Here is a 14,971-nt window from a genome sequence, read left to right as displayed (position 1 = left end):
ATTTCAAACTGACGCCAAAGTGTAACACCATGCCAATTTGAGTCTGAACTATCTTACCAGCACAATACGTACTCCCCGATATTAATAGCATACCTTCTGCTCCAGCTCATTAATGTAATTGCTGTGTTGTTTCAGCTTCACCGTGAAAGGCTTATTTAGTGAAGTAAATGATGAGGACACGTGACCAAACTAGATCAGTTAAGATATTCGAAGACGCAACCAAAATTCATTTATACTCTGAATGTTCAAGGTTGGACATAAATAACCATTTTCCATTAAGCAGGCTCAGATGTCCTTCAAACTGAAGCACAATGCTTAACTAGAAATTGTAGCATAACACTCTATTACTGCAGCTCTCGATTATTGTTCATATGCACAAATATTTAACCTGAAGTGTCCATATTTTTGGAACTGACAATACCCAGCAAACATGCATGGCCGAGATGGAAAGAAACCAATGAAAATTTATGCTGCTGGAATTGGGTCACTGAGGAAAGTGCAATGTATTGGGGTTGGGACATGCTATGATGAAAATTAATTTTTCAGGGAACATAGGATTTTTCACTTCTTGATTCAGTTCAGTGTTATGCTGATAAATGTATTCACTAAAAAGCTAAATTATGGGTGAAACATCTGGAAAATGCACAGTGGGGTATATAATGGAGAACTCTGGATCAATTTTGACCACCGGTAGTTAATGTGCACCTATATCAACATATAAGTGGTTGATCGACAAAGATTCAGCACCACAACTAGGCTTGTGGACTTGGTGCATGTCGACTTAAAACATTAATTGGAAGCCATTATCTATATTCATAAAGCAGCTTAGAGCATGTGCTTTAAATAGCACAACTGACCCAACTAAGACACTAGTTCATTAAAGAAATTGCAGGGTAGTTTGGGCAAACAAGTGATTCATGTTTAGGACCGTGCCATGCATTTGCTGCAAATGCAACCGTGGGTGGAAGAGCTGAAATTAGTAGAATGCACCATCGTGTTCAAATGTGGCTCACAGAAGTTCCACAAAACAGTACCAAACGAGTGGTTTGACTAGGTAACATCAGCTGATACTGTTATACTGCAGCCAAACAGAATTGCCCAAGCTAATTTCCTTTTTGTGTGATGTTTAGGCGCAATGTAGATACTCTTATTATGAATGACTAGTGCTAAACCAACTGCAGGTAGGATGTCATAGTGCAGTTATCAAAAGCTGGTTCTGTACATTTACAACAGCAATGCCAACTTTTTCCTACAACTTGTGCTTGCTCACTTATGAAAGATTCGTTTTCAGAAAATGCAGTGCTCTTGGCATTCTGTTGGCGCAATGCATCACTTCAGCCAGACATTTGTTTTTCGTATCCTCCTAACAATGCTGAAATGCAAGACATGTTTCGGAACTAAAGTTCTGACATATAGGTTCTGCTTACTTGCCATCAATTTTCCTCGGTGAAAACCACCCGCCTGCTGTTCATTGAAAGGTGATAAGTTGTCACCGTTTCTCTTCATGTGTCTCATTTGCTTTATGTGAAAAAAAAATTTACCAGCATTTTCTCCTACCTTGTTAGACATCCTTGCTGCATTAAAAAAATTATGCAAGAGAAAAGGGGCCTTGACCCACAGGACTTGTCACACCAAAGGTTACCGGTAAGGAGCTACGACTCCTAGTATTAACACTCTGTGTGCTATACTTGGCACACCTGTTGCCATGCTGCACACTCCAATTGCACCAGTCAAAATGTGTGTTGCCTTTGGCTTTTGTATTAGCAGGATATAAATGCGACTTTGTAACCAAAGCACAGATGTACTTAAAAGATGCTAACAAAAGCTTGTAGCTGGGAATCCTAGACAAAAATTTGTCAAATAGCTTTGGCAGTACCACCTTTCAAGCATTGAAATGTGCAGCTGCATATGAACATATACAAACCTTCCATTGTAAAAAAAAAGAGAAAGTGCTAGATTTCATACAATAGGTGCAAATGAATGATGATGATTTATGCACGTGCTACATTCAGCTAATTGGATGGACATAAATATTTATTCCTAGATGCAGATTATTGCATCTTTCAAACAGGAGCATAAGCAGGCATAAGAGAAATATCATCATCAGCCTATTTTATGTCCACTACAGGATGAAGGCCTCTCCCCACGATCTCCAATTACCCCTGTCCTGTGCCAGCTGATTCAAACCAGCACCCGCAAATTTCCTCATTTCATCACACCACCTAGTCTTCTGTCGTCCTCTACTATGCTTACCTTCTCTTGGTACCGATTCTGTCGCCCTAATGGTCCAATGGTTACCTACTCTACGCATTACATGACCTGCCCAGTGCCATTATTTTCTCTTTATGTCAATTAGAATGTCTTCTATACCCTCTCTGATCCAAACCGCTCTCTTTCTGTCTCTTAAAGTTATGCCTAGCATTCTTCGTTCCGTTGCTCTTTGTGCAGTCCTTAACTTGTTCTCAAGCTTCTTTGTCAGTCTCCAAATCTCTGTCTGCCCCATATGTCATCACCGGTAAAATGCACTGATTGTATACCTTCCTTTTCAATGGTAATGGTAAGCTTCCAGTCAAACAGCCAAACAGTCCAGCCAAACAGAATTGCCCAAGCTAATTTGCTTGGGCAATTTGCTGGAAGAGAAATATAATTGGTGCCTAAATGTGACACACAGGTTTTGCTGATTTGCTACCACTTTTTTAACACTCAGTGCAATGAGTGGAATGTCAGCATATCAAAATTGGTCTTTTCAGAGTTAGTTTTCATGTGATTACTGGAGAAGGTGTTAAGTCCAGCTAAAAGTAGTTAGGCATTCTCTTGCTGGCTGTAATGAAGTATTTACCTTGTCCTCAAACATTGTAGGCAGTATAAATTTTAATGGCAACATTTTTATTTTTCTCAACTTCAGTATTGGAACTGTGTAGTAACAATAAGTGAGTCAAAAACATTATCTTCTCAAGAGCAAGAAAGATCTCAAGGTGATTATACTTGCTTTGTGTTGGCGTGCAAGTACTGCACATAAAAATTATGCTATAGTGAATAGAAAAAAAAAAGCCTTCCACATATATATCAAACCGCAATACAAGCTAACAGCAATTCTGCATTCAGATCACCTACACCTTGCACAAGTCCCTCGCAGCATATACAGCACAAGTAAAAAAAAACTTGCAACATAGTACGGTAACAACACTATATGCGTTACAAAGTACAAGACCAACATATGTGTCGAATGCTTGGCATAACAGTGGAGCTGCCAGAAATGGTCTATTTACAGCGATCTGACCCCTTAATGGTAAAGATACCTCACATATTTTACAGATATACCAGGCACAATCAATAGCATGTCAATATCATTCAGCACAGCTGGATAACCAAAAGTATTTAATTAAAAGACTGCCACTGGCAGGCACCTGTACTCAAACGTCGCCCAGTGTGAGAGGCACTGGAGAGTTACATTAATGTATGCTGCATTCGTAACTCTGGCCAATGTACATGTGGTAAAACAATCGCACACACAAGCATACACATAAAAAAAGGATTCCCCAGTCATCCAAACTTGGCGCGACGTCGGCACTATACAAATGCGCCACACAGGCATTCATGAGCAATTATGCACGAAACTACGTGCCATCATCATTTCTAGTCCACAACACCTTCTGCACATTTGTTTGTACTTTGAGCTTCTAAAGAAGAAAATTGGCAGGACCTTTAAACATAGGATATCAACAACACAATCGTCAATTCAAGCAACATATATGGGGGCAGCTGCAAAACTTCTATCCCGTAAGCATCATAGAGGAAGTATCAAAATGGTCATGCTTACTCTCTATAACTGCACAATGACACCTCGCACAAAATGCAGAAATGAATAGCTTGACCCAAACTTGCCAAGGAGGTTTGTAAAGTCCCCTTAAGCAATAAAACAAAAGTTTTCCAACACGAAGTGCATACCAATAATGGCATTCAACAGAATAAAAAGGCCCAGCATGGTCAGAAGAAATTACTGAAGCCTAATACCATACTACAAACAGCAGAAAAAGCAGGTTCCTCCAACTTGCACATAATTAAATGTCAACCGTAAGCAACTTAGCAATTCCAAAGCTAGCTGGCCCTCGCAGACAAGAAATAGCTCCCAGAAGTGCACAGCCTATTACAAAAAGTTCTCGAGCCACTTTGAAAACAACCACCATCACTTCTGGGCCACTTGGTGGGATTCTTGTGGCACACCTCCAAAGATGCAGAGTGTTGAGATGAATGCCTTCCTAACTCCCTGCAACAAAAGTGCACTGGAGTGTTGGCAGCACTACTCAACCTCTACTGAAGTTAAGAGCTGGCCATGAAGTTGGCTCTTCTAGCGCACTCGCAGGCTCGGGAGTATTCAGGGAGGACTGTAAACAACAGCCAACCTCAAGGTAAGTGAAGGATGAAAAATTTGCAGCTGCATGTAAGCCCAAGCGTTAGATGGGTGCACGTGGCTGCAGCTCTAGAGGTTCCATCGTACAAAACACAAACTGCAACCTGCTTCTCGCTTTGTCAGCTGTGGGCAGAACAGTTTCCAGGCATGAGCACAGCACTGTTGCTGGCCAATGGTCAGCAGATTTGCAGAGCCATTTGGGACGGCGCTTTGAGAGCACTGCTGACGTGGCCAGGGTGTGTAGGGTACAGGCATATGGGCAAGTCCCACACCATAGTCTGCACGTCCAGTACTGCTGGAGGTTGCCAGTCACCAGAGCTCGGCACTTGCTGCCCTGGCTGCATCACCGGGGACGTAGTCATCACAAACTCGAAGTGGAGCTTCCAACGCAGTTCAGCTGCAAGTGAATACAAGAACAACAATGACCACATGGATACTGTGGCTACCATTGTTACACAGATCTAATGCACACCTTTTTTTTTTTCCTTGCCTCGCATTACAATCGGACACGAAACAAGAACAGTGCTTGCGTCGTTGGCAACAGCCTACCATCAAATGCAGCATAATCAAGACATGGTGGCAGATCACATTTTCTTGAAGGTTGCTGTTTCCTACAATAATTACTAAAGAGAACTCTGGCGCTGTGATCGTTCAGCCACCATGGGAATGATGGTTAGTACATGAATTTGTTTGATCTTCGTGCTTGTTGCTTCAGACATTCTTGTGGCTTCATTTATTACGCTTTAACTGTTTTAATTGGCCTTAATCTCAAAGCAGTCTAAACTTTTTTTTTTATTCAGAACGTAGCGAGACTCAACGAACATCCATAATCGCTGCTAACTGCAGTGGCACCGCTGTGGCATCTGTGGTATTTCAATATTGGGTTTCTGTGCTAGAGGTCCTGTGTTCAAATGCTGCCATTGGACAATTTTAATAATGTTTATTTAATTATTTATAATGGAGTAATTTCTTGAAAATGATCAGTTTGCAAAGCCACGAGGCCGTTAAAAAGCCAGAAGGTCAAATCTTAGGAAAATCCATGCACTAAATACCATTCCCATGCTGGCTGAGCTGCCCTGCTTGCATCTCCCGTCGACACTAATGCCACAGTTCCCTCAAGTAAATGCATGAAACTCTATGGCTGTGGGTATACAGGAACGCGCACATTTTGCTTAAAATGTTGAGAAAATGATTTTGTGCCTACCCCTGCACTGTTCATGCTCAAAGATAGCAATTTGGAGTCTGTCATTAACAGACGTCGCTAGCACAAACTTGTGTTGCCACATGCTGGCAGCTGCAGAAAGTAGCCGTTGCTGCATCGGCTTGCATGTTCAAACACGAAGGCAACCTTGCATGTTTTTCTTAAAAACCAGGCAATTAACTTTGCCAAGTGTTACACTTAACAACGCAGACTTCAAAATTCAATCTCCGTGTGAAAGTTGAGCAAGAACAAGGCAGCTTAGAAGTGCAAATCCTTTTTTCGAAAATTTTAAGCAAAATATGCACGTCCCTGTACTACGGGTTCACTTTGTGCTCGACTATGATCACTTTCAGATGTACTATTACTTTTTCGAGATTTTGTGCGACTTAGCACTGGATGTGTTGGTGTGTACAGCCAACACTATCTTGTGCTGAGTGCCAGGAACGCTATCACCCGCACATTTAGGCAAGTCCGCTGCCGAGCCACATAAGATATTATGAAAGTGATCACTCAAGAATGCTGCCTTCTTTGCGATTGCAAACATGGAAACATACTACAGTTTAATTTTATAGATCAGGCACATATTACATTCACATTCACTTTTATTTTCTTTAAGCGTGCGAAAATTGTATGCGTGCTAGATTCGGAGGAGTGTCAGAGTTGTGCAAATACGGTATGTAAAGATTTTAATGAAGAGCATCCACTTTAAGATCGCCTCTGAAGTTCACACAGTCAAATTTTCTTGATCACTTCCTTATTCAAACAAGGCTGCAGACATTACAACTATCGTCATACTGAAAGTTTACACATTATTGACATAAATTTATGCAATACTATTTTTGTTTAAAGTTGAGTTTACAACTGCACAGAAAATCAGCGAGGAATCCATTTTGCAGAAATGTGCAATGTCGCCTGATGTAAGTATTTGAAGAGAAGAATGTCAGTCCAGGGTCATTAATTCCACCTAGAACATACCTGTGTTGCTCAACAGCTGCATGTTGTCAGTGAAGTCTGCCTGTCATGCTACCAACACAGCATGACCACACCACAGGTGTCCCACAAATTAAAAACACGCTGTGGCAGTTTAAAAAGAAAAATAAAGTAAACAGTTCCCCTGGAATGCTTCAAAAAGAAATTCCATCACCACACAATCCGTCACAGCAGTGCATGTCTGCGTATGTGCACAGGCACAAGGCCTGCATAAAAGCAGCTTGTTTTTCACAAACCTTGGCAGCGTTCCCCCCCCCCCCCCTATTTTTGTAGCTTTTGCAAATTATCAAAGATTGCAGTTAACTGTATGTTATGTTAAAAGGACAACAATGCAGTGATGGTAGGCTATGCTTCGAAACTTCTTTGTGTCCTTGGGAATTTCAATTCCTCCTATCTTGCCTTGCAATGCCAAGAACTGCAACAACAGAAATGTACAGATGTGCCAAATCATGGCTGCAAAAAGAACCAACTGGTAACTATCAATTACTACTTCTTTCGTAGCAAGGTACCATGTGATGAGCAAAACGAGAACAATGTGAAAGCAGGAGCCAACATTTCGACAAGTGGACTTGTCTTCTTCAAGGCCTTGAAGAAAAGTCCACTTGTCGAAATGTTGGCTCCTGCTTTCCCCTTGTTCTCATTTTGTTCATCGTCTTGAATTTCCATCTCCTGCCTTCCCCGTGTTTTCCAAGGTACCATGTAGTTCTTTTTAAGAGGAACCATGCTTGGTGCAACAGAAACTGTGGAGCCTTGCTTAACCTGCTTAGCTTTTAACAATCACACTGTTTCGTTAAATACAAAATACTTTTTGGTGATGCTTTTTTGCAGACTTTTGTCTCACACAAACAAACATATGCCTCTACATAAGCTGAAACATAGCTTGACCCCAAAAGGCGCAATCCACTAAATGGTAGCCAAAGGTGGAAAGTATGGCAAACTAATTTGTTCATTTTGATCATCAATATGCTAAACTAGCAGGATAAAGGAAATAAATTGGTCCGCTCCTTTTCTTTCGTCCTGGTGTTTCAATGCTGTACTAATTATCAAAATGAATGTGCAACGCATGCACTGGTATGACTTCCTGTGAAAGCAGTCAAATAACCAGTACGTTACTGCCACTGCACACTTTTTAAAAGGTGGTTTAATGAGCAGTAGCTAGCAAACCGTCAATGCTGAATGGTAGATTAACAATGCCGTCAGCACCAATGCTCATTGGCTGCATTTCAGCAGTGGCTTCTCTGTTCTGCAAGGGCACTTCATAGCTACATTACTGCACTCAACAATAGAAGACATGAGCAGATGCAAAAAAACAAAAAACATGTTACTCGGCTTACCGTAGAGGCAAAGTCACTTGGTTCATTTACAATGCTATGTGTGTGCATGTACATGTGCTGGGAAGCAGCACTGCTGCACCGAAATTTTGCTTGTTTTCACAATCCTGCAATTGTGTAGCATCGGCATTTCACGACGGCGCACTTATACCAGCCCAATGAAGCCTCCCATAAAAACAGGGTTCGCCAATCACCAATATCAGAGCCAAAGGTTGGCGTGACATGTAGTGGCACAGGTAGATGCAGGTGGGTCGTGCGCAGGTGCAGGCAGAAGGCATGCTGTCGGCAATGTCCGAGCGTGGAGTGCACAGCCTCGCCTGTGACCGACGCAGCAGCAGAAATGTGCTCCTCACTCTGCAGTGTCACCGAGTACTGCACACAGGGGACTGTTGCCTCAGAGAAGTCAAACATGCCAACAATATCTTCACCCAGGCGGAAGCACGACTTGAGCAGGCAGAAACGCACAACTCGTCCATTCTGGTGCGTCACATTGTAGTAGCCTGCAAGGTACAAGGCAGCATCCACTCAAGGTTGTGCATGCAGCGAGTGGCCTTAAAACACTCAGTGTGCAAAAAAAAAAATATATGTTCAGCGCTTTTCAGTTTTAAATGTGCACAGAATAGCTGACCTAGTCACATTATTGAAGAAAAAAAAAAGAAGGAAGCAGTTTATCACATGTGCCACAGCACTGACTTTAATGTCAAAGCAAAACACCATTATAAGTTAGTCAAAGCAGCAACATTTGTCATTTCATAAACTCCATGGAAATGATACAGTTGAAATATTCAGCTCCTATGATGAGACAGCATGACAGGATGTCAATGCAATGAGAAAAGTTGCACAATATCTTACAACTGTGCCAGAGAAATGTGCATAGCATGTGGCCTTTTGGGCGATTCATTCAGAGAAATGCAGGAGGGGAAATCTCCTGATGAGAAACACAATGCATGCAAAGGTATAAAGCACTTCAGGCCACCTAGGATTTAAAGAAGTTTTAAGGTAACTTATATGTAAGCTGCAACACTAGATGTTTGAAAAAGCAATCCAGAGGTCAAATCATATAACATAGAGCTACAGAAACGTTTACATAGCAGCTGCAGCAAGGTGCAAATAGGTAGCAGTGCAGTTGCAGTTCCATAACATCTGTGCAAAACAAAACATACTAGGCCTTCTTCGAGATGTCAAGTCCTCCAGGAAATCTACAGCTACTTCGAGCACTGACTGGCGGCTTGCTGTTGGAAGGAATGGGTTGCTTGGAGCTGCTTTCGCCAGACGCTCCTTTAGTGCTTCCATCAGACCTGGGACAGAAAGTCATAACACTCAAGGGCTTTGCTAACAGAAAGCCTTTGCTGTAGCATTAAAAAAAGCTTGTATTGGTGTTGATACCCTAAATAACTCATTAAAGTGGAAAGTTGGGCGAGTTGGTATTCATTCATAATGGGAACAGTGCGAGCAAGACGACGACGGAGTGAAAGGACATTGAAAGGACAAAGTGAAAGGACACACCGATCAGCGCTTGTCCTGTGTCCTTTCACTTTGTCATCATTTTGTTCGCGCTGTTTACATTATGAACCTGTATTCTTGAGAATGCCATTTTGTTTCTGCTGCAATCACACTTGGCATCAAACATGAGTTTTATTTTTTTATATAACTGATGATTTTGCTAAACCCTGTTGATTATTGCAATCAGCACCCACTGCACGAACATGCTTTGTAGCATCAAAGCAGTATGTCAGAAAAGCACACACCTTCAACCACGAACACTTTGATAGGTATTCGGAGCAACCTCGTCAGTGCATTGACCCTCTGCGCACCGATAGTGACCTTGTAAGCGTACCGTACTGCTTGGCCCTTGTACGATGGCGGCACAGAGGAAGGAATGACTTCCTTATACATGACTGCGAAAGAAGGAAGGAAAGCATGAAGAAAGAATGAATGAGATATAGCACTTACAAGATTGCCAACTAGAAGCAAATCCAGAAGTAGCAGCTTACAAGTGACAGTACGATTCCTCTAAAAAGGATAATAAAGGTCAAGTTCGGGCACAGATCAATGCTACAAAAATTACAGGGTCTCTTAAGATCTCTCTTAAGAGGTGAATGGCGAAAGCATACTCTTCCTCCTCTTATCGTGTGCCTCTTTCTCTTTCTCTTCTTTTTTTTAGTCATTACTGCTCACTACTAAGCATTTTTAGTCATTTGTAATCAATTGTGGTCACTACAAGCCGTTGTTAGACAAGCGCTCGTCCCGTGTTCCTGCTTCGTCCTTGTGCCATTCTTGCGCTATGTATCCCAGTTTGTATATCGTTCGACATGTTGGTCATATCATAGTCATTACAAGTCATTATTAGTAATTACTGCTCATTACTAAGCATTTTTTGTCATTTCTAATAAATTATAGACATTACAAGTTGTTGTTAGACATAGTGGTCATCTTGTAAGTCATTACAAGTCATTTCAGTCATTATTAGTCATTACTGCTCACTGCTAAGCATTTTGAGTCATTTGTAATCAATTATGGTCATTACAAGCCGTCGTTGGAGATACTGGTCATTTCGTAGTCACTAGTAGTCATTACAAGTCATTTTAGTCATTACTACTCATTACTAGACATTTCTAATCAATTGAGGCCATTACAAGCCATCGTTAGACATATTGGTCATTTTGGAGTCATTAGAAGTCATTAGTATTCATTATTAACCTCTACCAATCTCTATTATAATGTTATCATTCACTAACTGTCACTATCAATCATTTTTCATACTTTAATCTGTCTTCATATGGCGTGATGATGCTTCGGCGGACACTCCGGCGGTCAGGTCTGCTGACACAAACTTCAACATGAGCCTGGAAAGGCTTTCACCTTAATATAGGAGACTAGTTGTCACGAGTCCATGATCACAACTGCATTGTAGTGCAATGAGACACCATCTGCAACTACTTGAGAAGTGTCATCAATGACAGCATACCAAGCTATTTTCTAAGAAATCTTGCATTTATTTGTAAGCAGTGAACAACCATTGTGTTGCTACAGAAGACTATGAAGAATGCTCACATGATTTGCTTTCCCCAGGTAGCAGCCGGAGGTCACAGAACAAGATCTTGGGCTTGGAGGAGAATACCACGTAGCCTTTTTCACCTGTATAGCCGTACAAGGCACAGTATTCAAAGCTTAACATGAGCTTAACGTAAAACTAAATGAGTATCTACATTTTGTATAACTTCCAACACAAACAGAAAGACAGATATCAACCTTCACCTCGGCACGGAATGAATGAGGTGTCCTTGGAGCCAGTGGCCATCTGCTCTTGAGATGGAGACTTAGGAAACCGGACTTTGGACTCATCCACCGAGCAGTGGCAATGTATTTGAGCGCTGGCCCAGGCAATGTTCTCAGGCATTCTCTTGATGCTGCAAGCAAGTAGGCTACATTGGTCTCTCAATGTGGGTATGCATGCAAAAACTGTACAGTATAGGCTTCATTGTTCAAGGTAAGAATCAACTTGAGTTAAATTCTGGGGTTTTACATGCTATAACCACGCTCTGATTATGAGGCACACCATAGTGGAGGACACCAGACTAATTCTGACCATCTAGGTTTCTTTAATACGTGCCTAAATATAAGTACATGAACGTTCTTCCATTTCATCCCCATCAAAATGCGGCCGCCATGGCCAGGATTGATCCCATGACCTCGAGCTCAGCAGTATGAGACCATAGCTACTGAGCAATCACAGTGGTTGTTTCAGCTAAGGATGTTCAAAATACATGCTCTGGTCTTATCATGACATTGAAAAATAAGATGCAAGAACTGGGTGAGTTGGTTTTGACGCACAATTATAAATGGCATGAAAAACACAGGCAATAAAATGTATACCAAGATTTGAAGATAACAAGGTGTTAATGAAGCGCAAAGATAAAAGAATGTGAGAAGTTGCTGAAGCATTACACATAGAGTGCATGCATGTCAGATATGTGTATCAGTCCTCCATCCATATCACTCTGCAAGAGTGAATTTTATTTTCTTTGAAAATCTTGGTGCATGGAGACTACGGTGATCTATGATCTTTCTTTTTTGATATCTAGCCTTGTTTGTTCATGAGATTAACAGTAATTGAACAAGGAAAGTTGTTCGACATTCCTTGTTCGGCTACTGGTGATCACTTTAAATTTCAACCTTCCAGTAAACATGTCTCACTTGCTCTTTTGTTTGGTGGTTATATTGCAAGATTTGCATGCAGGGATATGATGTGACCATTGCTTGTATAATAGAGGGTGTGTTACTTGCACTAAATCATCAACTGGGAGAGTGCAGGTGTGTGTCCAATCCTTTTTGCTGTCCTGTGTTTCTTGCACCATTCGCGATTATACACTGAGGCAGCACATAGCTTATTCGCTTAAAGGCTGGCATCCAAAACAATGAGAAGCAGCTTTACGAAGGAGTATGCATGTTCAAATGAAACAAACTTTATAAAAACATACACTAATGCTTTCCGCAAAAGTTCTGGTTCACAACTTCTTGCACAACTTGTACTTCCCTCAATTGAAAGCTTTGAGAGACACCTGCACACCTTCACACTAAAGCAAAATAGGTGAAAGGTATAACGACTGCGCTCATGTGTTATCTACAGTTTCCAATGAAAGCGTCAAACTTCGCTGTAAATGTGTTTGCTTTGGGAAGTTAGCAGAAATGGGCCACAGGTGTGTATCGGAAATTGTATTCGGTCCCCGTTATTCCCTCAGATTGTTTGCACGGCATACAGAGTTGTGCAATATTACCTGTTGTCATTCGGCTCGTTGCAGTTTTCATCGGGCTGTTTGTTGGTGAAAGTGACCAAGCATTCAACACTGTCTCCAGCGACATAGACGACATCTCGCAGCAGCTTTGCTTGCACTTCAATCATCTAGCAACGAGAAAAGGCGTGGCAGTTAGCTCTTTGTCGTACATTTCTGCACTAGTTGGTGTAAAAATAAGCAAATAAATGTATTAATCAGGCGCGGTGGTATGAAATCATAGCGCCACGCTAACCGGGCACATCCGTCAGCGGCAAGCGTGAAATATCACCGACGCAAGCGCTGAGGACAAGTCACTTTGACACCACGAGCACCGTAAGAACACGATTACATGCGCGTCGCATTCAACTTCAGCAAAATTCATTTGTCCAGTCACGACGATTGCAAACGGAGAACAGCCGAAGGCGCATCAAGGTCATGCGGCGATCGCATAAAAGTCCACACATGCGCTTCTTCGAGCTTACGCTACAGGTTATGCGAGATGTGTGCGGAAGTCGCGACGAAAGATGATGCAGGCAAAGGAGAGCTCCGATAGCTTAATTTCTGACGATATGAAATACACAAATGAGATCACAAAACGGGGAGTTGCCATCGCCAGTGTCGTTTGACATAAGTGGCTCAGGTGTGGGACGTCATGCATTGAAAGTTTTCCCACGATCGTGACCCGTAGTAAGCTCGCATAACTTGTTCGTTCGTACCATCAACACTGTCGCGCTTGCGAGGAATACGTAGAGATGCGGTAGAGACGACGCGCATGTGAAAGCGGTTGCTCCGTTATAGACAAAGTGTAATGACAAGAAACCTATCAAGGAAGGCGGTCAGACCGGGTGAGGTGAGATTTTTTTTTACCTTATGCCACTGGGAGACCGGGTCTGCTGTTGCCTTGCGATGCACACAAATATTTCCATATATCAGTCATTACAAGATACTCGTTGATGTTGAAGGCAGCCGACACGTTGCGATGCACCACGGACGTGAATTTAAACCGCTAACTACTTTCATGTTGGTGCCAATCGTCTCTAAACCACCCACGTCATACGCTGATACTGGCAAAGCAAGCACACGACCAACCAACTGCTACGGGCGAGAAAACACATGGTGCATCAACTCAAACCAGTGGCCACAAGTTGTTGCACTTGAAATCCGCTATGTGCTTTTTGGCGCTACCATAGCACTATATTATTGTGCGTCACGGTGTAAAAATTGTGGTCTGCGTCTGCGAACGCTGCGGAGAACGCAAAACATTTGTTTACCTCACGGTGTACTTGTGGTACTTAGAAGTTAGCATGAACTTTTATTGGTAATAGAAGCAGTTAAGAATATAAAGAAATGCATGCAATGTAGGAAACTGTGAGGGTAAGAACCACAAGTGGAGTTACTCAACCATAGTCAACAAACATCGTGTTGAAACTTCAGAATAGTTTGCTGTTGGGCTCCTTCGTATATTATGTTAAGAGCAAAAACAGCGCAATAAACTAGACATGAAAGACGAATACAGATGTTCTTTCTTTCGTTCGTTAGTACGTCACATTATGAGGTGCTATTTGCGGACTGCTGTGTGCTATTCGTAAAGGAGACGTACAAATGTGAAATCGCCACAGAGAGATTTGCAAGAGGTCAAAAAGAGTGTTGTAGCTTGAGGACATGAAGCTTCAAAACGATGTGTTATCGTCACGTTCTTTGAACCGAATGAATCCGTTGTCCGCAGTCGATTGAGACGGTCATGACGCACCGCGAACTGCTTCCAGGAATGCGCCGCCGGCGAACACGACTCCTCCGAGCAACAACAACAACGCACTTAAAAGCACGAACAAAACGTGGGGGCCGTCGTCTAGAAACCTCAAAAACCAAGAAAATCAGCGAGGAAAACGGCGCGAGAAGAAAGTGGCGGAAGTAAGGCGGAAAACGGAGGGCGGGCTAAGTGAGCGAGAGAGAGAAAAAAAATAAAACCAGAGTTCAGAAACTGGAACAGAAACAAACCTCTCGCACTGTGCGGAGGAGTCATCTTCCTCCGGAGAACAGACGACGTCCTTCAGGCATCCGCCCACGTGTGCGAGCCACGTGACCTCTCTTTCCACGCGACCGCTTTCCCCTTCCCAGCGCTCCCAAAGCCGCACCCCAAGCTCCGGAGCGCAACGCACGCACCGTCAACAGCAGTTTGAGCCTACTCTCCCTCTCCCCCTCTACCCTCTCATCTTTCTTTCCCCGCCCCCATTCCCCATTACGCTGCGCCGTGCTCCCATAT

The 14,971-nt window shown here is 42.5% G+C and overlaps 1 protein-coding gene across 4 annotated transcripts; it reads right to left on the bottom strand.

Annotated features, from left to right (window-relative positions):
* Positions 1 to 2,865: 2,865 nt before the first annotated feature.
* LOC142571843 (RAB6A-GEF complex partner protein 2) lies at positions 2,866 to 14,763 on the bottom strand. Of its 4 annotated transcripts, none has more exons than XM_075680496.1 (8): positions 14,707 to 14,763; positions 12,712 to 12,836; positions 11,186 to 11,343; positions 10,988 to 11,071; positions 9,682 to 9,831; positions 9,097 to 9,231; positions 8,128 to 8,433; positions 2,866 to 4,808 (listed from the first exon to the last, which is right to left on the bottom strand). In XM_075680496.1, exons 2-8 carry the CDS (start codon positions 12,834 to 12,836, stop codon positions 4,588 to 4,590), a joined length of 1,179 nt encoding a protein of 392 aa, XP_075536611.1. In that variant the 5' UTR covers positions 14,707 to 14,763; the 3' UTR covers positions 2,866 to 4,587. The 4 variants fall into 4 exon arrangements, 3 of the variants coding, with proteins under 3 accessions (XP_075536611.1, XP_075536610.1, XP_075536612.1); XM_075680495.1 differs by lacking the exon at positions 14,707 to 14,763 and adding an exon at positions 13,576 to 13,819; XM_075680497.1 differs by lacking the exon at positions 14,707 to 14,763 and adding an exon at positions 13,576 to 13,818 and having other exon boundaries at positions 11,192 to 11,343.
* Between the last annotated feature and the right edge of the window lie 208 nt (positions 14,764 to 14,971).

Source organism: Dermacentor variabilis, chromosome 2, assembly GCF_050947875.1.
Source record: "Dermacentor variabilis isolate Ectoservices chromosome 2, ASM5094787v1, whole genome shotgun sequence".
Taxonomy (NCBI): Eukaryota; Metazoa; Arthropoda; class Arachnida; order Ixodida; family Ixodidae; genus Dermacentor; species Dermacentor variabilis.
The sequence above is the reverse complement of the archived record's forward strand: the minus strand, read 5'-3'. Positions and strand labels throughout refer to the sequence as shown.